This window comes from Siphateles boraxobius, unplaced genomic scaffold, assembly GCF_051911475.1.
Source record: "Siphateles boraxobius isolate OS27281-9 unplaced genomic scaffold, OSU_SipBor_1 41, whole genome shotgun sequence".
Classification (NCBI taxonomy): domain Eukaryota; kingdom Metazoa; phylum Chordata; class Actinopteri; order Cypriniformes; family Leuciscidae; genus Siphateles; species Siphateles boraxobius.
The window spans coordinates 15308875-15332255 of NW_027509042.1; the positions used below are offsets into that span (position 1 = coordinate 15308875).

The following is a 23381-nucleotide window of genomic DNA, read 5'->3' on the forward strand; positions in this document are numbered from 1 at the left end:
TCACATTGGCTGCTTTATCTTGCTTATTTAGCTGGACAGTTTATTTAAAGCAATTCTGCAAACAGGTTTTTGGAGTTTATCGTGAACTGGACTGGATAGTGACTAGAGATATAAAAATGGGAATAGTTCTTCAAGAGATATAGAATTGATTTTTTTTAATGGACAGTCAGTCATTGACTTGTTTTTTTGTGATTCACCTAATCGCCATTATTTATTTCTCCTCTCATAGATTCAGGGCCATCACCATCTGTGTTTACATCCATGTATAGACATAAGTCCTGTGAAAACATATTGTAAAAAAAAACAAAAAAAAAGAGTGAATCACATGACATTTTGCATGTGGTTTATTAAATTTTGAGTTTAAAAAAGAACAACAAAGTAATATTAGTGATCAATCATACATGGCTGAAAATGCCAAAAAGCAGTTATGTTGCTGTGGAAAATAACTCCACAGCTTCAGTAGCTGTTGCTGCCCTCCGTCTTTTTTCAAAGTAATTTAAGAAAATTCTTTTTGTAATTTGTGTGTAGGTCAGGGAGCATAATTAAATGATTTAATCGTTTTGTTTTATTTTTTTGTTTGGAATTAATCATGGTAAATTGACAGTCCTAGTAATTACAGAATTAATCATTACAAAGCTAGTAATAATTACTTTTTTTTTGCAAATCTACTTGTGAATGAAGAGTTCAGATTATTGATTGTATTCTTATAGTGCCTGCTCACTTAGTTACTATGGTTTTGTGAGTGATCTTACTACAAAGACATGCGCACACAGAATACCCAAACACATAATTTGCTTTTCCTCTGGCACTCACCTGATCATATAATGACTCTCTGTCCGCTCTTCACTGTGTGCGTAGGAGGACAGAGCTTCACTCTCCACTTCTCCCTCTTTCACTCTCTCTCTTTCTCTCCACTACACATACATTTTCTCCTATGCTCACGTTTGTTATCTTGCCTGTTATGCTTCTATGACGTCAAGGAGAGAGAGGAGAGGTGGGTGATTCATATATATGTATGGTGTTGGCAATGGCAATGTTCTGCCTATGGACGATAATCCCTCTTGCTTTTGTTCCTGTAGTCCCTTGAGATGAACACAGCCGCTGCTAATGTATCACTGTACTGAAGGAAAGCCATGCACAATCTCATTAGACTGTCATTACCGGATATACTGATATCATCACTTATTTTTCTTCATAGACGCGCTATTTGAACAGGAAGGAGAGGCACAAAGAATAGATCATTTTGTGCTTGTTGGTAGAATAGTAAAAGGAGAGAAATATTATTTTTGTGCATGTGTGTTTTTATGTTTTGGGGTAAAGCAGAGTGTTGTGAGCAGAATCGCATAGAAGGGAGTGAAGGGGTGGAGCCTTTTGGCTCCCCCATTCATATTATGCAAATAGCTCTGAGCCTGTGTGCGTCTGATTGGCTGGCTGGATGTGTTGCTGGCTGATAGGACAGATAAAGCAGCATTCAGCAGTGAGGCGCTGGGAAGAGGAGGAGGACAGCTTACAAGGAACAGAGAAAGAAAAACGGAAGATATAGAAGGCTTTAATGTACAGCACAAGCAAAGAAAAGAAATACAGCTATTTAATTCCTTTATTCACCTGCATGTGCACTGATAGAAGACTGTACAAACGGAAGATTTAAATGACAAGATTGAATGTGACTGGATTGTCACTCTACCGTTGCAGCCCCTCCGGCAGGCAGCCCATTCACAAACAGCGGACCGCTTTAAGCGCTTTGACAGGGGAGAAGATGAAGAAACTCTGACTGACACTCCTCTTGCATGGAATTTTTATCTTGTCCTCAGTCTCAGTGGTTTTCAGGAGACCATTCTTGGCTCTAGTCCAGTTCATCAGGCTGAGCTGAGGAAGCTGAATGAAGCCGGGAAGATATGCGAAGAAAAAGCAGACAAGCAATCAGCGTGAGTGCAGCGTCTGTTTGCACCTGCCACTGAAAAGACAGCTCTGCCAGTGCAGCTTTTGTGGTCCGCCTGCCTTCCTGGCGAATGAGAGACTGAGGCCTCTCGGCCGAGGGGAATGGAATTCAGCCATGCGGCTCTGACTGGAGTTGTTGTTTGCCTTGTGCTGTCAGTGGGCAGGCAGTGCCTGCGTTCCTCCTGCTGCTGCTACTGACTGTTTCCAGATTATCTCTAGAGTGTTGGCTGAAAATATTCTCTGCTTGCTTCCACCATTCCACTTTTAGCCACTCTTGGGCAGAAGCAAGTGATAAACAACTAACTTGATGACTTGAATTAACCTACTAGGTGAATGGATGCACTGGGGGTTACACTTAACTTTAACTTTGATTTAGTGGAGTCTGTTGCCCCTTAAACTGATTCTGCATTTCTGGAGGATTGCGCTGGCCTGAATATTTTTCTATCCCTCGAGGTGCCATTTTTATCATTAACTGTTCACCGGTTATGCAGAGGCTGTAGTTTCCATAGAAATGAAGATATCTGGGAATCTCTGGAGACTGAGAGTGTCAGAGTAAGGTGAAGGAGAGGTACAGGAAAATAAATCTGTTTTGTTTCCTTTAGCCTGGGATGAAAAGCTATTTGGATGACAGTGGAGATCACTGAATGGATGAATGAAGGAAGAGTTTCAGGGAGACGCTTATTTTCCAGCCATTCCTCACTCTGAGAAAGTGAAGAGACAGAGAGGTACAAAAACACGCTGTTCTCAAAGCACTCCTTTCTCTGAACTGCCAGAAGCAAACAGTGAACGGAGAAAAAGACTTGTCCTGAAATGTTCTCCTACTCTCAATTGACTCTTTCAGTGTCCTCATGGTGAATCATATTCTTCAAATTTGTCCATTTTTGGAATACCTGTAAGAAAATCTATATAAAGTAGAGTGCATTGTTATTTTCATGAATGTCAGATGCTATTTAGTGAGAAATATTACAAACAAGACTTGTTGCAAGTGGGAAAAGTTGTTCAATTGCCATTTGCTAATCTTATAGGATGATCACATCTGTTTTTGCTGTGGATGAGCATGACATCAACAAAGAGCTAATTTTCAGCACTAATATCCAAAGCCTGGTCTCTGTCAGATCATTTGTGTCTCATGGACTTCTGATAATTCTTGGGTAGAGGACTTTATCCTTGATGAGGAAAGTGAGACAACTTGACTAAAGTCAGATACAAGATACAAGACAGTAAAATGGATGATTCCAGTATATTACGGCGGAGAGGCCTTCAGGTAAGGATGAACGATACTTCTAACATTATTAAAAAACTTGTTTGAAAGTTTTTCTCCAGTTTACTCCAGTTTCAAATATGTGACTAGTCAGATTTCATCCTTTCGGTTTGCTTCCTTTCTTATTTTTCACTGTTGCTGTGATGTGTCAGCACATTAAAAAAAATGTAAGCACTGCAGAAAGCAAGAAAACTCTGCCTTGGGATCAAATTATCCAGTTTTGTCAAGCAGTGTGTACCTTTCGAATGTGTCTCGGTGATAACAGATTACTGTGCTCAGGGAGGGATTTCAAATTAGTTCATGGCTAAATTCAGCATTTTCCTTCTTGTATCTGCTTTTAATAAGGGACAGCCCTTATTCTTCAAATAATTTGCTTATTAGCTTTCCTGTCTCCTTTCTTATTTGAATTACAGGAACTGTCAACAGTCATCATCATGACTCAGTGTTTTATGAGCTAGAATGTGAAGCAATAAAAACAAGCGTGTTTGTGTGTGTGTGTGTGTGTGTATATATATATATATATATATATATATATAAACACACACACACACACACACATCAAGACTTAACCATCTGACGCAGATGCTAAACTGGGAATGTAGTCACACACATCAACAAATATTCCTGACTTTTTGCACGGCCACCTCTTTTACACCCTCCAGTCTTGTTTTTTCCGTAATATTGTAACAGTCCAAGAGTGTGTTGTGTAACTGCATTCAGTAAGTCCATGAAGCAAAAGTTAATGCTTAGCATTAACCATGAGTTAATGCTCAGCATCAAGAGGCTATGTTCACAAATTTAGCAAAGTACTTGTCAAGAGATGTATAAGAGTGTTTTTCCTATCGCATATATACATTTAGTATCAACTCATTTAAGCACAGTGTTAGCTACACAATGCAGTGCACGATTCAGACTGCTATTTGAGAAACTATTTGATTGTATAATTTAGCTCATTGTCCGCAGGGGTTTTCAGTGAGCAAGATAAGATGTTTGTAAGCAAGATGAAAAGAGAAATGGCAATGTCCGGCTGTAATTTGTACAATATTTAAATGACACTTGTGAAATAGAGTGGTGCAGGATTGCACTGAAGTGTAATGAAATGCATTTCGCTTTTGAAGGGCAGCACAGGCACAGTTTGCTTCCATTCTGGGTAATAGCGGAGGTTTTAAGGCACTTTGCAGTTCTTGTGGTCAGTGCTGTCTTTTGTGGTAGGGTGTCTGTGTTTTTGCCCGTTGGCTGTGGGGCTGGATGTGGTTGAGCTGAACTCTGTGTTGTGTCTGTTCACTCAGCTGTGCAGTGGGGGGGTTTGTCTCGATTAATCCACCGTAGGCCATTCTGTCTGCCAGAACCGGACAGTGAGATGAAGCGGTGGGCTTATTCCGCTATCTACTGTAACATCTCATTTAACTTCATATCCTGTTTCTACAATCACTCTGAGTGCATCAGCAGAATCTGAACAACACCACTAGAAACACAAATAATACCATTCAAAAGTGGTTAGTACGTTTTTTTTTTTAATGTTTTAAAATAAGTCTTACGCTGCGTTTATGTGTTCAAAAATCACAGTAAATATTGTGTAATATTGTGAAATATTTTTAGAATTTAAAATAGCCGTTTTCTATTTTAATATATTTAAAAAATTAAATGTATTTCTGTGATGGCAAGTCTGAGTTTTCAGCAGCCATTACTCCAGTCTTTAGTGAATTTTTTCGTAACAGACTTTTGTAAAAGTCTTTACTGTCTGAAACAAACAAACAAAATAATTCTCCCCCCAAATTTTGAACAGTAATGTATCCACATTTTTCTCTGGGGCTCCTTGAAATCCATATTTTTTTTACGAACCTATTGACTGATTGCTGATGAATAGGTCATTATGGCTTTAAGCCATGCATTCCCTTAATGCTCTAAAGTGGTCTGAGCAGTTAGTCACATGGTGAGCGAGCCCAGTATGGCTGGCCAGTGCGAGATGCCATGCCCTGGGTGTTTATGGGATGAGATTCTCCGTAATGCTTCTAAGTGGTCTCCTGAGGCCCAGACCTGGTAATGTTTCCCCCTCAATATCAGTGGTCATCCACATGCCCCTGACAATCAAACACTCTTTGGTCACAGATTTAAATTGTTTATTAGGCACTATGACGTAAAACACGTTAACAAATTGTTAAATTGTTAATGAATAAGTATAAACTATTTCTGACAATGTAACTTATTGTATGTATAGGCTGTTCATATTTGGCAAACAATGTAGTATATTGGGATATGGAGTTATTAGCATTTTGGGATTGGGATATTAGCATTTTAGTGCTCAAACAATTCATTGTAGATAAATATTGTATTGCATTGGCTGATGTTTATTTCTAACTAGCTCTCTGTTCACAATTTATTTAATCGTCGTGTATCGCAATGTATTATTTGTGAGCCCTAGTTTATATAAACTGTTTTGTAAAAGTGTATAAAGTAATTTACCCAATTTATTATTGAAATAAATGGTATCGGCCCTACCATTGTGATTGTATATATCAGATTGTTTTGTAAACTAATCACAACGTAAAGAAGGTTTGATAAATAAAGTTGTTGGTCCATGGCTTAAATCTTCATGTAAAACTAAATGATGATTTTTTTGATGCAAGAAACATTGTCCAGCATTATAAATTAATCTACACATTCAGTCAAACCAAAATTTATTCAGACACCTTCAACATTTCTCACATTATCACAGTTTATTCGCTATAGTTTAGAAAATGGTAATACAATATGACAAGAACTCAGAGTTATCAAATCAGTTAGCCTAATATTTCACTGGTTTTGTCCATCCTTCTGTTAGAATTGTCACAAATGAATTAGGTTGAATAGCTATCAGCTGTTAAATTTAAGCACACAATTAGCATAAATTTTGTTCAGTCTGTGGTATAAAAAGGTCGCATTAGCAATTAAAGCAAAAAATTAAAGCAAAACATGGTCAGGTTAAAGTGTCTGAATAATTTTTGGTCCCAAATTTTTATTAAAAAGTATAGTCTGTATGACTGTATGAAGACTTTTTGGGTATAATATGTCACAGTTTACTTTCTTTTGCTATCCTCGCTTACATAAATGAACTATAGTGGCCTGCACCTACTAGTAAAATAATATCAAAAATTATATCTGGTGTCTGAATAATTTTTGGTTTGACTGTAAATAAATGAAACCATATGATATAGCCTATTTAAACACTTCAGACTTTAAAAATATGACAGCTTAGTATTTCAGTCATTTTTAAAGGTTAAGTAGAGATCGTCATGTTACATAATGCCAGGTTTTGTGCTCCCTTTTATTCCTTCTTTGGAAATTCACCTCAATTGAAAGTGAAATAAATGAAAATTTCACCCAAGTGAAAGTGAAATAAATAACCTTTTTGTGAGCGGTAAAATCTGATTATGCTGTGTTTTGCTCTTCACTCTTATCTCTGGTGATGTTGCAATTGATTTTTTTCTTCTTCTCATGATTACTCAGGTGAATGCATCCACAGGAATTCAGTTTTGCGTGCTACATACATGCTCTTGTGTGACTTAATCTGTGTTGCGAAGATATTACCTAATTTGAACCTTGCCGTTTCAGGCAGTTAATCGGTGAACTGTGTACCCTTTGTCAAGGTATTAACACTAAGAATGCAGGTCTCTGTTCTCTAGCTCTTTTGTTTGTGTTGATGAGCTAGAGATAGAGGTGATGGTGTCAGTGCTTTTGGTCTTCAGGTGCAGATGAGCTCAGGAGGAGAGGAGCGTACATGTGCGGCTAGGCTCTTTGTCTTTATGTTTCTCCTATTTCCTGACAGGCTAGAGTGTTAAATTGTTCTTATGCCCTGGTGCGTTTGTAGGCGAGGATTTCAGACATCTGGAGATTGTACCTGTGGGCTGTATTGAATCGGAAAAGAAGGGGAGGAGGTGATGGAGATGGTGCAGCTTTTGGGGGATGAGCTCTTGGTGGTAGTTCAGGTTGTAATGGCACATTTTGACTCCTATTGCTTTTTTATCAACCACGATGGCCTGACCCACTTTTATATGCTTATTCATTTTCAACTGCTGGCACTGATAAATACTTGTCCCTCCTTTCTTCAAACTGGATCAACTTATTTTTATGTTAAAAAAAGTTCTCTAGAGTTGTTGTTAAAAAAGTTTCAGTACTAAAATTAATACCAGTGAAATATAATAAACAAACAAACAAAAAAATCTAATAAATTCTCTCTTACTTTTACACTTTTTTCTGTGTTTTTAATCTGTCTACTGGCAGACTACCAATATTGAAGGAAAGGGTTCTAATTCAGAAAGGAATTATCGTGTTGTGGCTGTGTAAGCAAAAATAGCGGTATATCAAGTAATCTGCTTTTACTTTAGCAGAATTAAAGTGGTCAAAAAGGTTTCAAGGTGTATTAATCAGGCACAGTTGTTCTAAAGGGAATGGTGAAGGGCTGGTGTTTGGGGAGTATGCTGGTCACTTATGGCCATGGCTTGCTCTAGGATGCTACCATTGGACAGTGATGAGTACAGAAAGTCATTAGCCTGCAGGCGGTCTGTGAGCTGGTACGGAGTCAGACTGTCCATTCTCAAGGAATCGATACAGGCTGCATCTCTAGCTGGGCAGGTAAGAGAAACAAAATCTAACACGTAAGCAGTGCTTATTCATTAGAAAAAACTTCAGGTTTTTAGGGCCATCTAAAAAGTACCTTTTTGCCAGTATATTTCAATGTTCAATTTTTTTCAACATCTACAGCCACATTTAGTATAAAACTTTTTAAAAAAAAGCAACAACAGAATTAGGACAAATAGGTCCTTCCCTTTTGTCTGCTTGATGTGATATACAGTATTTAATTTCTATGAATGATCTTCACACCAGACCAGAGTAATGCAGACTCTGAGGTAATTTGTGCAATTCACATGAAATTTGGCATACAACATCTGCTGAAACTCACTACCAAAGTCATCCACATTATCTATTCAGAGAATTTGGCAATTGTGGTCATGTTTTTCACTTTTCTAATATGCTTGGACGCCAATGATTGCTGCTCTCTTTTATAAATGTGCTCTTCAAACCTTCAGCTTAGAAAATTCATCACAAAATTATTTTCAAAAGATAATCTCGTCATTCTGTTTCTTATTGTCTCTGTCAGATCCTGGCTTGAGGCATTACTGACACTTTGTGAATACTGACGCAGCATTATATTTTTGCACTGTAAAAACAACAGTCATGGCTATTGAGCTGCTAAATAACTCATGACCGCGCTCTGACCAGAACAGCCGCTTACTAAGAAGCTAAAGGGATGGTTTCTGATGACTCAGCAGTGTATTAGAATGGGCATTAGTCTAGTTTCCCCAGAGATTTACTTTACCATTAATATTCCTCTTTTAATACTGAATTACCCCAAAGAATACGTTGATATCATAATTAAGGATAAAAGCCTGTTGTTTTCTGCACATCAGTCACTTAGTATACACTAACAATAGCTTTTTAAAATGGATGTACACTGTTTCCAATTGTAGAGGTTGTCCTAAGCCCCATTTCGGCCAGTATGAGACATGCTCGAATGAACACCAGCACTGTGGAAGTCATATTATTCTATTGCACCATACTTTGGTTGAAGAAAGTTCACTCTTTAAGGTTGTTTAGACTGCCGAGATGCCTGTGTCCTAGTTTTTTCTATCCTCATAACAGTACAGTGCATTCTAAACACTTTTCACTGTATTTTCCTAGTACCTGTTTCCCTGAAAATAAGTTCTTAACTGAAACTTGTTTTGCATGTTTTTGTAATATGATCAAGCTGTTTCACCTGATCAAACCTAAACCTGGGGAAAAAATAGCTAGAGTGTGTTTGTGTTTGTGCAGTTTTTTGTGGTTGATTTTTCCTAACCAAGGCAAATGTGGCCTGTGTTTGAAAAAAGGCAGAAGGTAGGAAAATACATGATATTGATGTAACAAATAAAGAAGGCAGAGAATAAATATAAAAGACTAATCGAGTGATCATCAATTTTTTTTTTTTTTTTGCAATCATATTCCATTTACTTCTCATCCATTTGTTGTGCTGTATACTTATGGCTGCTCTGTCAGCACAGTAAAGCCTAGTCTTATTCCAGGATGGTTGAGACCGCTTAACAAACCTGGACTTTAAAGCTCTATGGCTGTGATTTCAGACAATGTTGTCTAAAATATGCATTTCACCTTGCTCCTACTTGGGGTATGGGCAATGATGCCGGCCCCTCGGTCAAAGACTTGGGATACATGCATTATGGGCACAGCAATAAGCCCACTTTGAGACCAACATGAGAGCATGAGCTCATCGTTTTAGACTGAATAGAGGAGGGAGGCAGGGGGGGTGAAGGGGAAAGTGCCAGAAAGAGAGTGGACTCAGCTGCCAGAGATTGAAACATGCATACACACAAACCCAGACTTGGTTTGGTGGCTTCACGGCAGACAGTATTACTTAGCAGTAATGAATTGAGGCTTAATCTGTTTTGTCCCCCTTGTCTTAGAGATAAAACATTAAGATAGACACTAAAAGACATTCAATCAATGTCAAATGGCTTGCTATCATAAAAATCGCAAATCACAAACAGTGTAAAATATTTAACAGTAGCAAATTTTATATAGGCCTATGTAACGTGACATTTTACAGTGTAACGATATTCAATAAGAAGAAAATTGCTTGATGTTGTTCATCAGGAATTGATTGAATTGTGGAAAGTGGTTGGTCCATATCAAAATGGATTCGGATCAAGGTTACAGCCAATTGAGGAAGATTTGATAAATAAATTATTTACTGTTATTGCCATTACTATTATGTTTTGCATCACCTACAATACTAGCCTCAAAATGTGTTATATAGCTATTGATTAACTTAATTTTCTATATCTGCACAACCTAGATGACGTCAACTAAAAAGGAAGGTCATTTCAGAGCCAGAGTGAGTCATTGCATTTTTATGAAAGATTACGTACGCAAACATTTATTTTTCACAAAATTCAGTTGGAATGACATGCACTAATGAATCATTACTAATAAGACCAGGAACATGTGTTAAAATAAATAGTGTACATTTTAATTTCATTTTGACTTTAGAGTTAAATGAGTGGTTGTAAATAAAGTGTGTCCTCTACTGAAGCTTTTGCCTTTTAGACCCTTGATCAAAGTCAAGCTGCACAAAAAACCTTGCCTTTATTAAAAAGCCTGCCACAGATATTTAGTTAGTGAATCTAAATCAGTTTTTTATTGGTTTGTGGGTGAAGAATAGAGTAAGATTCCAGAATAGTGTCTGGACACCCCCCTTTCTATACTTGGCCGTAGGCTAAATATTGTTTCAAAACAGTTTCACAAAAACAACAGGTTTGGACAAATGAGGACACTGTACTCCTTTCCTACACTAAGAACTAACAATTCTCTCTTGATGGAAACTATAATACGGTCACTTCCCTTTCTCTGTTTCTTTTTCTTCTTCCTTTTGCTTCTATCTCTCTTTTTTCCTTTTGTCTGGCACTTGAAGTCAGTGGTCTCTGCTATAGCACCTCTCTCAGTAGGCATTAATCAAATGCACAGCAAAATAGCAGTATGTTGGTTGCTTGTCTGTCTGTTCACGCAGTTGGGGGCGGTTTTTGATCGTCTGCCTCTCGTGTGGTGTCCTCTCTGGGGAGCCAGACCTCAGTCCACCCTCAGACAGCCGTTTCTCCTTCAGCTAGTAATGAGCACCATTGCTCCTTTTGTCTCTCTGTGTATCTGGTGTCTTTTCTGCCATCCATAACACATACATGGGCTCCATGCCTTGATTGCTCTTTCTCTACATTGGCTCTTTTATTTGTCTGGGTGTGGCGTGGTTCCATCTTCTATTGTTTTCCCAGTCTATTTTCTCTCCTCATTATATTTTCATTTTCTTTACCTTCTGTGAATTCATTTTCATTTCTTGTGTTCATTTTCTACTACAAGCGCTCATTCATTGTCTTCCTGAGAGGCGCATTTTAGTAATTGTATTATTCAGGAAAATTCTGTAGCTGTTTTCTTTGACTAAGACAAATGAGGTTCCTTCGCTAACGTGCAGACGCTTGTGCTGAGTGTGTGTGTGGATTGTGTTCATGGTTTATGGGGGGTGGCGGATATCCCAGAAGTGTGAATTGAAGATGTTTGTGTGTCAGGGAGTTTGATAGCATCTGGGAGTCGAATACTGTCGACCGGAGAGGTGTCTGTTCGCGTACCAGTAATGAACTCAGACTCTCAGTCATGGGGGACAGGAGGAATAGTGGGAGAATGTCAGAGACAAAGATGGGACAAATATGACTTAATTACTCTCCCAGAGGAGCATGGGATCTGTTTAGTAGTAAGTGCAAAAACAATAGCCCCAAACTTTTTGGGAAATAATTATTATATATTATTTCTAATAAATTGTAAATGTTTTTTTTTTAATGATTTCTTATTTTAAATTAGCTTATTGTAAATTTTGTATGATTGTATTTTATACAATCAAAAATCATGCACTTATTCAAAAATCATGCACTGAGCGGCAGGGCGTCATATAGCCTATTTTCGGCTATATTTCGGCCAAAAACCCCCCGAAAATGCCATTTTATGCAGATAATTTTTGGAGGATGAAATTTCGGTGCATCCCTATTAGGGCTGTGTATTGGCAAGAATCTGGCGATACGATACGCATCACGATACATGGGTCACGATTCAATATATCGCGATATATTCCGATACTGTGCATAATGCGATATATTGCGATTTTTTTTTTAAAGTAGGACTATCATTTTAGAAAAAAGTATTATTTGAAAAAAGACATGATGTGCATAAAAGTCAAACAAGTTTACTTTAGGTAAACAACAATTCAGTAAAAGCAAAATCAAACTGCCAGTTTGGGACTGTGCTCACAGGTTCTTGGTGAACACATTTTTATATGCTCACGTAAGCCATAATAAAATAAATACAGACCCTGTCACAATACATAAAAAAAGAAATCGGAAAAATCCCTAGCCCTAGACGTCCAAGCGTCACATGTCAAGGCAACCTTCTCAGCTAAAGCTAGACATTCCAGCACGTTTGTTTTAACCTCCTTGTAAAGATTGGGCACAGCGATATCAGTGATGTGTTGCCGGGACGGTATAGTGTAACGAGGCTCCATTGTTTGCACCATATAACGGAAACCTTCGTTTTCAACCACACTGAGCGGACGCATGTCTTTACAAATGAAATAAACTACCGACTGGGTTATTTTGGTTGCACGAGTTGAAGTCGTTGGTAATTTGTGCGTTTGAACTTGAGCAAGGGTGAGTTGTGAGGGGTCGACTCGTTTAGCTTGCTGTTCGCTTAACTGAGTGTCTGAATGGTGTCTTGCTAAATGTGCCCTCAAATTCGTGGTATTACCAGAGTACTTAATCTTTCCCAGACACAGTTTACAAACCGCATGGTTCTTGTCGATATCTGTAGAGCCCTCTTTACTCTGGAAACCAAAATAATTCCACACTTCAGCACGGAATGCAGCAGGAGCCGGTCTTATGCGGGGTTCAGCCATAGCTATGTTTTTAGCTTTTAGCAAAAAGTTAGACGCGGTTAGGCGAGAGACTAGTGGTGCGTCTCACCATAGCCATCTAGTGGTAGGGATTTTAAACACAACATAAACTTGAACCATGAATATTTTTGCACGTAAACTAAAAAAAAAAAATCGATATTGCGTTTTTGAAAATCGATACAGTATTGCCAAGTAAAATATCGCGATACTTAAGTGTATCGATTTTTTCTTACACCCCTAATCCCTATCTATAATTTAAGTCCATGATTTCAAAACACACTTTTACTGGAATCGATGGCATATGATGCAACACATTACTGATTGATTTGTAGTTTATCAGTGCAGCACTGACTTTTCAGTGACTCAAAAATGGGTCAGTCTTTACAGTTTTCTTCCTGCTTCCTTACGGTTTCATTAATATGTCTGAGCACCTCAAAAGACCCAGTTTATTTTTTTATTTCTTTCCCACTCACAAGTGCAATGTTCTATTCACACAACTCTCACTTTGACCAAAACAGTACTGAATATTAGCATGATCAAACCACATGCAGCATTGTATTGTTCAAGCCCCGTTGTGGTGAGGGCAATGCATTGTTGTGAATAATCCTGCCAACATTGTGTTTTGAAGCTCCTTCATCTGCATTGTGGGGTGGGGGGATGACGACTGTCACCTTGTATGTAGGAGACGGATGAGCTCTCTTTGAATATCGCAGCCGGCAAGATATACCAATGAGACAGCCTGCTTATACATGTGGAGAGATCTGACAGAACGTAGCTCCAGAATTTTCACGTTAGCTCGATGCTAATGCATAATGATCTGTAGAAAAAACAGTGCTGGCAATGGCTTAAAGCGTTAAAGTCCAAATAAAGGTAAAAGCAACATAGCTGTCAAACAGAAGCTGCAAATACGCTTCCCGCTTGGCATGCTGGTACATTATTACTGCATTTGAATTCTTCAAAGAAAAGAAAAAGAAAAACACATCTGCCAATCTCCACACCAGCATTGTGTTTTTCTTTACTCTCCATAATCTCCATTTAGGAATGTAGATTTAATTTGAATATGCAAATTCTAATTAGGATTAGTGGTTTTTTTTCGTGTTCTTTTTTTAATTTCCACAGTTTGATAGTCAGTGTGAATAGCTTGACTGATCACTAGATTAGCATCTGAGTGAGGGAGAGCAGGAAAAGAAAGAATGAGTGAATTAAGGGCTAGACGTCCTCTTCTGCCAAAAGCGCACCACAATAGTAGGGATAATTACTTGGTGCTTCCTTCCAACAACACAAGGAGATCCTCGTATATCACGACTGCTAATTGCACCGGTTTAGCCCTCACGTAGTACGACGGGAGGCGGGCGGCAGCCAAGTTGTCTTTGTATGTGATGATGATGATGTGGCATCTCTTAAAACCTGCAGCTGCGTCTAACAGAAGTATTTCACAGCATTTCTCTCTGCATCCTTCCGCTTGCCCTCCCTCTGTTCTTTTATTCACTCTTTTCCTATCCTGTACCTAAGCTGTTGCGCATCCTGTCTTCCCCTGTGGCCCTGCCTCAGCCATCTTCCTGCCCTACATACTCCCAGCACCAGCTTCAATTAATATGAATGAGCTACAACCTGAATAAACACTCAGTTCTCTCACACGCAACTGGGTTAATTCTATTCCATACATCCTAAGGTAAATGATGACTATGGTTAACCGAGATGTTAGCAACTCTCCATCTACACACTCTTGCATCATGATGGCGAGTTTTACATGGGCAAACACCTCTCATATTCTGAAAAAAAAGTATGCTCTTATGGAGCTCTTAATTATCCTGCACTTGTAAATTATAAACCTAAATGTATCAATATCATTCTATAGATGTTTTCCCTTGTTGTTTGGCACAGTTGTCCATCATCCTTTGTTACAGCCCAACAGTTTTCAATCACTCATTATAATGATGTCTGCTCTGCCACAGGCGTCACACTCTCCTTCTTATGTATATTGTTCTATCTGTTACAATGACCCAGTTAATTAATATCCTCCTAGTGCATATAACTCTTTGATTTGCCTTTCCCTCTCTTTCCCTTTCTCACCCCTATCAGTTTCATTTGCTTGTTCATTGCAAGCAATTAGTCTAGACGGGCAGTGCTACGCCCCATTTACTCCATAAAACAATCAAACAGCCTCAGACCTGCTTCATGCAATCACTATACTATACCCTTCTTGAACTTTTATTGTTTAAATTTAATGGCAGGAAACAATGGAGGACTTGTTGGTTTCTAAGTTGTAATCTTGCCTGCAAAGCTTTTGGTTTTAGTTGCTGAGCTTTTAGGAGCTCTGTAACTCTGTCCTTTCCCCAGAAACTCAACGAGCAAGGCCTCCCTTGGGTCCACTGTAATTAGTTCATTAGTCCTGCGTAATGAAATCGGCCAAGACTGCGTCAACCTGTCCAGGGGTGTTAGCGTGCTTGTATCCTTCTCTCTCACACCGTGTCCTACCAGGTGTGACTTGATAAAGCTACACACAATAAAAGATATCTCTTTCTTGCTTTTCGAGCAAAAAGCAACAGGGCATTTTGTTTCAATTTCTGCTCATTGCTAGTCCCGCCCACAGTGATTTTTTTTGGTCTTCTCCCAACAACAGTGCATTAAACATGAAATATCTTTTGATTGCTTGAAATTGCACCAGTTCCATGCACAGCACATATTTCCTAAACGGTTAAGAAGCTGTAAACCATCTTTAAAAGACCGTTTGTTACGCTAACTGATCTTAAAACCGTGTGTCAGGGGTACACTTCTGGATTATTCTCCTGCATCTGTAATCTTCCTTTGAGGAAATATGCCAGCCATTCACTCAAGGACAGGAAAAACTGGCATGATTGACATGTTGAGTGCCTGTCCTGGCAATCTTGCTGTCCCGCACACAGCCTGTCAGTGTCAGAGGCTGTCCAGTGTCCCTGGTTTGGTCTCAAGGGAACCAGTGAACTCTGACTTTTTGACCAGAGCTGTCTGTTGCCGTCCTGGAAGCTTTTGGACACTGTACTTGGCTTGGGACAGGGCAGCACTTTGACAGCTGTCAACAATTCTTTATGCTTCAAGTGTCAGTGTAAACCTAACATGTGGCTGCATTTTTTTCTTTCTTTTGCAGTGCTCGCCAAGGCAAGGATACTAGGGATGCTCTAATCTGTATTTTACAAATAAATAATGTTCCAAAATGTTCCAAATGTTTTTGAACGTTCTAGTAATCAAAGAATCCTGAAAAAAAAGTATTGTAACAGTTTTCACAAAAATATTAAGCAGCACAACTTTTTTCAAAATTGATAATAATAAGAAATTTGTTTCTTGAGAAACAATTGAGCATATTTGAATAATTTCCGAAGGATTATGTGACACTGCAGACTAAAGTAACAACTGCTAAACGTACAGCTTCATTGCCACAGGAATACATTTATTTTAAATTGTAATATTTCACAATAGTTCTGTTTTTACTGCATTTTCACAAGAGAATGGTTTCAAAAACATATACACAGTACAGTCACAGCAGCTCTGGTTTGTTTCAGTGCTCTAGCACTGCCGTTGCATTATTATTGAGTACTGTGCTCTTGCTGGGTCAGGTTGATATGAGTGGAGCCTGACTCTGCCTGTAACAAATCATAATGATGCTAAATGAATGTTCAGTGTGTGTTTTGCCTTAATGTATGGCTGCTTAGCCTCAAGAGCTCCGAGGCTTTTGTAATAAGCTCTACTAGCTTGAAATCTATCCTGGAGGGCACAACACCACAAGTCAGCACTAATTGGAAAGAGATTTATAGCTGTCAGTCAAACTCAAAACTGTTGCCCAGGATAGCTGGATTCCATCAGGTTCTACTCTACCCAAGGTCACAATAAAATCTTGATGCGACACACTGTTTAACCCTTGAAATCGGCCACCTCTGGTAAGCTCTTATAACAGTGTAAACACAGAGATGCTTATCTTGCTGCAGCTACTGATGGCTTTAACTGTCTCCAGGAGTCCATTTAAGCAGTGTGGTGCTGCTTTCGGCCCATCCCACTGATTACATTTCCCTGCACTACGGCTTCCTGTCATGCTGGACGGACTTAAGAAATATTAATGGGCTCCATTGGGTAGATTGCTTTTGTGGGAGAGCAGGGGGCCTGCTCCAAACTGTCACTCTGGCTAATTTCATTGCCTAGCCTTTTAGCCCATGGCAATGACAGAGCCTTGGCCAGAATGCTGTTGTGTATATGTGTGTGGCTTTGTGTAGCAGAGCAACTGCTCCCTAGTCTCCCTCAGACCCCACCCTCCATATGCCTTAATGGAATCAGTCTGCCAGAACACAGTGCATTCGCTTCAGATTGCATTAAAAAAAAAATGTAAATACTTTTCCGAAATTGTTGATGTTTCTGTTTTTAGAATTACAGAAACGTCACAAATTGGCTTTGATATCACAGTTATTCAAACATGTATTTCATATATAATACAATTCATAGCAATCAATATCTTATATAAAATAATTAGGGCTGACAAGCAATTCAAATGTTTAATCTAATTAATTACATGACGTGCCGATTAATTCATCTAATTAATCGCAAATTAATCGCACATCAAACTTGGGGGAGAAATTGGCCCCAAAAGATAATTTCATTGTGTTAAATGAGAAAGCATCAAATAGTATATGTTTAAGAAAGAAATGTTTTATTTGATTCAGCATAGCACTTATTACACACACGGTTTGGCTAGAATGGCCATGTTTTTTTGTTTTGTTTTTTTCTTTCTCAGAAGCTGCATCTGAATTGGTATTTAGATATGTTTACAGACCAACACAGTTTGGTTACCAACATTCTTTAAAAGATCTTCTTTTATGTTCTTAAAAAAAAAAAAGTCATAGAGGTTGGAAACAACTTGAGGGTGATGGTGTACAGAATTTTTACTTCTTGAATGAAGTTATACTCTAAATAAGAAACTAAAACTGCCAGTAGGTGGTGTTAAATGTCTAAAGTCATTGAGTCATTCATTCATTCGATTCATTGAAACGGCTAATTTTTGGGATGAAGTAAATGACTCTCTTTATGAATGGGCCATTGAATAGGCTAATTCGTTCACCCAATTGATTCGCTCAAAATGCAGATTCATTCAGAAACGAAACAACACTGTGTGTTTTAGATTCACAGCAGTTCTGCTCTGGCTTTACAGGTAATATTTTCGTTGGCAAAATTGAGCAAAAACAGACAATATTGTGTCTAAAATATTACAATACAAACTTATTATTAACTTTCTTGATATCTTGAATTTTAGGAGCATTCTAACTGCATTCTATAGGCTACATCACGCGGTGAGTTGTTGCCCTCCATGTTCGTCACCAATTAACTGTATAAAATGTAAGATGACCTACGCAGGTCTGGGGTGGGCGGGTGTGTTAAATGCCTTAAATAATTTTATTTACATTATTTTTCCATATCTAATTAATTAAAATAACACGTTAAATCAACAGCCCTAAAAATAAAATAAAATACAATTATTTTATTAGAGATGGACAGAGAAAAGTGGCTGGAGTATAAATACAGAAATAGGAATGGGGCATCCGAAAGGGATCCAAGGACAACTTCGGTGATTACAAGCATATTAGTCGCATCACTGCAAACTACTAGCTTCTATTTTAGAGACAAACAAAACCAAAAAGGTCCCAAAAGTAGTTCAAAAAGTACTGCTTATGCTGGGTAGACAGCTTACAAAGTTTTGAAACAAAGTTTTTTTTTCTGCGTTCAGTGTGGAGCTGTAGATAATAGGCATGAACATTTCTATGGCACGCTCTCACTCCTGTCACAGTTCTCCTGAACACTATCACACATACATACCATCCAGAAATCATGCAGCACTGGTTTGCTCCACAACTAATCAGATTTGGCAACGAGTGTAGATTCTGACTTCATCTTACACCCAAGCTAACAAGGTTTAGTCCATCTACAGTGCTTGAAGGCTGATGCATCCATACCTGAGTCGGGTCAGAGCAATGGGAATGCACTGATGAGCACTTCAGGCTTGTTATGGAGAGAGAGGAGAGGCTACAGAGGTCAAGAGAGAGGGAGAGATGCACTTTTTCTAACAGCACAGAGGGAAAATGATTTCAAGTTGACATGAAAAGCTGCCTTATATGAAGCCTCTAGGCATATCAGGTTTGTATCGGTGGAGTTGCTAATTAAAAAAGTAGGCTCATGTTTTGCTAAGGCTGCACTTTGAGAAGTTGCTGTATTAATATTCTGCAGATGGGTCAGGAGGGCGTGCAGGTTCCCTGGCTCAGTCCTCCACCAGTGTGGGGAGACAGAGATGTCTCAGACACGCTCTGAATACAGTTACACTCTCTCTCACACTCTCTATCCTCTCTCTATAATTTGACTTGCTGTTTCTCCTCTGGTCGGTACAATATTGCAGTTGTCTGGTCTAATATATTCTTTCTCCACTTCTGTCAAATATCCCTGCAGTAATAAGAGCTGGTTTCAGTAGGAGGCAGAAGTTTTTTTTTTTTTTTTAGTGCACTTGAAATGAGCTATGCTCTCAGCCAGAGATTGTACTGAGAATCATTCTCTGAACAAACATGTCTTTAGCATTCCTTTGACAGCCGCAATTGAAATCATAGCTATCACATTTGAGATATGTATCACGAATATATAAACTTTATATATCATAAACTTAACGATGTATAAAATCATAAGTGACTTAAAAACTAAAAAGAATTTTGATCTTGAAAAGACTTAATTATAATACTGTAAAATATATATTTTTTATAAAGATTTGATTTCGAGGTTTCATTTTTGGAAAAAAAAGATAATAGATAATTATGCATACTATACATATTATAGTAAAATTAGTTTTATTTGAATAATAAATATATTACACACACACACAACCACAGTAGTACAACAGAAACAAAACACTAAGGCCGTGTACGGTCCACCAAAGCGTTTTTTTCACGCAGCTAGCGTATTTTTCCAATTGTTTTCAATGGGAGCGCTGCGTTTTTTAAATGCCATGAGCGTAACGAGGCGCTGAGCGTTTTTTTCACGCTGAAGTGCTGAGTGCCCGGCGTTTTTTACTAGTTGCCGAGAGTTGAAGAATGTTCGACTTTGGGGTAAAACGCAGCACTCATCATATCACTGTCACTTTTTACCCAGCCGTCCAAGCAAAGTGGAGGAGGGGCGGGAGAAATATCACACCGACCAACCGCCACATTCTGCTTGTTCAACGTTAACAGATGACAACAACAAGCATAATAACGGAACAAAATAATTCAAAACAAGAGCCAGAGAAAATTCTTTACATTGTATCGGCATTTTAATATAGAATCAACACAGAAACCAAATATGTGTGAAATCAGATACTAGTAACACTTTCACTGATATTCCGTTTAATAACAAGCAAAGTGTCTCAACTGAAAAAAATCAATTTTTCTGTTTTCCTTTTTCTTATAGCATTCTTGAAAAGTTCGACTAGTTGCCAAATTTCTGACAGTTTATGGTTTCAACTGGTGTATCACACACACACCCCTATTTTTTATTCATATATTTTTTTCTAGATGATGATGAGCAATATGGAAATCACTTCCAAGTTGCTCCTATTATGATGTGCAATATTTAGTTGTATTTGCATACAGTATAGTTCTGATTTAAAGACTGCTGTTTTTTGTAGTGACAGCTTAAGCCAGATGAAAGGAAACATGGTGTCAAGAGAAATCACTCACTACCAAACGCTTGTGTAGTGTAACTGGATGAGTTGAATCAGTACACACGTGGCCTCTGCCCATACACCCACACTTTTAATAGATATTGCGCGTTGTAAACGCATCCCATAATTGAATGTAACGACTTATCTAAAAGCCATTGTTTGGGGTGGCTATTTATCTGTCAAGAGCTAATACACTGTTCAGATTTTGTTTTGATAGAAATATTTAACTTTCCAGACATCAAATGAGGTTTTGAAAAGTCCAGCCATCAGTAGGCATGCAAGTGTTCTAAGGTAAATCTGGCTGTGTGTAATAACGGTTCACTTTTGCCATCTAGTGGTGTTTTTTTTTTTTTTACCTTCAATATAGGAGAAAACAAAACTCACAATGCTGGATGCAAGCCACTATTCCACTCAACCATTATTAGAATCATATATTATATAACATAGCCTAATATTTAAAGAAAAGCCTGTTGTTAAAAGTTCCCTCCAGTTAAACTCGTAAAAAAAATGTCTGTTTCATTGTGACCCAAGTTGAATAGTGCCACCTGGTGGATGGTTTAGTGTCTGAATCCAATTTAGGTTTCCATGATACCTTGTGCACAAGTTCAAAAGCTCTTCTCTTTGCTTTGTGACAGACACATTAATTTGATTATGGCCTTCAGTTAATCTTGTGTTCTTCTCTTTCTTCATTTCAGAAGGAGCTGAGTCTTCCCAGAAGAGGCAGTTTGTGAGTACTTGAGAATTTATTTTTTTCTGAATGAGGATAGTCTATTGTGAATAGTCTGACCTTGGGAAATGGTATACATTTTTTTAAGTGAACAGGATGCTATGCCCATTAAGCAAAGAGGTGTGTAGTTCTGGTCATCTCTTTTAATTGCACTTTAGTACGCACCGTGAGTTACATGAATCTCTTTCATACTGTTTAAAGAATACAGGGAAGACTCTGTGGAATTCTTCATTGTCGTACATTGTGTGTACACATGATTACTAACTCATTTAGTTATTGTGTATTATTGATGTTGCAGATACTCCAGTCATTTTGTTTTGCTTCTGATAAATTCAGTCACAGACCTGCATCTGATTATTAAATGTGACGTATGTCCAGTACAATATAACACTTCTGATCTTGTGAGATCAGCCGTAGGTATTAGCATGCTCTCTCACATGACATTAATTTACGATAAATTAACCTTTTTCTACTTTTTTCTACTGCTCCTTCAGAAGCCTTTTTTAAAAATTGATTATTGAACCACAACCATTCATTTCATGATGCAGTCATTTATTTTATTGCGATTATTAATTACGATTATCACAATTTACATTGAATATATAGGCATATTATAATACATGTTTACACAAAAATTGTTAACACACACACAAGTACTGTCCCCCTTTACACATTAATTGTATGACTCATAGTAAAGACTAGAAAAACATTAGGACTATGCTAAAGCAATTAAATATAGCAGTCCCAAACTAGTTTTAGTTAATACAATGTTGATATGAGCCACCACAGTCATTTAAAAATATAAAAAATAACACAAAGTGAAAATAAAGTGGCATTTTGCGGTTATGGAAACGACAGTTACCATGGTGAATACACAATATACTAACAAGAACTGTTAATGAAACTGCTCCTGGTGAATAGAATGAAAATCATACCTGCATGCAAATCCTTCTCAGCTTACACGTGATTTATTGGTATTTTACTTTTATTTCGTGACATACTAATTTAAATTGTAACGACGTTGCATACTCATAGTTTCTTTTGCACTTTATACAGTGAAGCGATACACAGCGCGCGCCGCCGCATTTGCGCGTGCAATTGAAGTGTGCGCACTACGAGCACAGTAGAATGGGACAGGACAGTAAAGTCCGTTTTTCTGAGGTGAAAGTCTTTTTATTTCAGCGTACACTTACGTCACTGCCTGGTATGTCATATTGTGCTGTGTTTTCTGAAGTAGTCGTGATTCGCCTCTCATAACATATTTATGCTCTAAACACACACAAGCAGAGTGGATTTTCTTTTGTAATCGCGGCTTTGAACGATTACGTAATCGTGGCATCCGTAATCGTAATCGCAATTAGAAATTCGATTAATTGTGCAGCCCTATTTCAGACACTGCTGTATCAGTTGGGTTAGTATTCTTACTAGATCACAGTGTCAACACTGTTTACTGCACATGGACTGGGTCATGGGGGTCGTAGGTGACTGGTAGGGCAGTGACAGACAGATTACTGCAGGCCTTTGCCGACAGCTGGGCATTTCGGTTCCTGTTCTAGCACACCTATCTTTATCTTCTTTTCTGTTTATTTTTAACCCACTGCCTGCAAAGAATGTGCTCTTTACAGCCAATCATACGAAGGCGCATTATCAGCATCATGATTATAGGGGTGAGCAGACAAAATTTCGGTGTTATATTTTTGGTGTAATATAGAGTGCTGCAAAGGTTGTGTGTGGGCATATTGTTGTGTTCTTTCTTATGCACACAGGCTAGGGGTTTTGTTTTTCTCGTCTTTGTATAGTTCAGAGTGACTGTCAGGGGCAGGAAGAATGCTGGCTATTGTGAGGGTTCACCGAGTTTGTTCCACCCGCCACGGGATTACAGGACTTAATCAAATCAAGCCTTCTATTCAGCCATACTGTTTGTCCGTCTCCTTTTAGCCCTCATTCATTTAGGGTTTTGGTATTTTCTGACTCCCCCTCTCGTATCTCCTTCCTTTTTGTCTCACCTTTTCACTTTCTGGTGTGGGAACCCTGTAAAGGGGAAATAAAAATTCAATATTTTTTTTTAACCTGTGTTACTTTAAGTGGAACCCAAAAGGAGATGTTTAACAGAATGTTCATGCTGCTTTTTTTCATACAATTAAAGCAATTTTTTTCAAACATTTGCCAATCTCAGAGAAAGACAAAGCAGACAAGCACCATAAGATTACCTTTTCCATCACCGAATGCCCAGTAGGCTAAT

General features: G+C 38.2%; 1 protein-coding gene across 8 annotated transcripts in view; it reads left to right on the forward strand.

Annotated features, from left to right (window-relative positions):
- The window catches only part of mast2 (microtubule associated serine/threonine kinase 2), a 166012-nt gene that overhangs the window by 78450 nt on the left and 64181 nt on the right, over nt 1-23381 (forward strand). For 6 of the 8 annotated variants that reach the window (XM_077198609.1, XM_077198611.1, XM_077198608.1 and 3 more), the window contains one exon: nt 21108-21139. In XM_077198609.1, the coding sequence (XP_077054724.1) occupies nt 21108-21139 (32 nt within the window). Of the gene's footprint in view, nt 1-1487; nt 3203-21107; nt 21140-23381 lie in introns of those variants that run through there. The other 2 variants (XM_077198616.1, XM_077198619.1) reach the window with 1 other exon arrangement.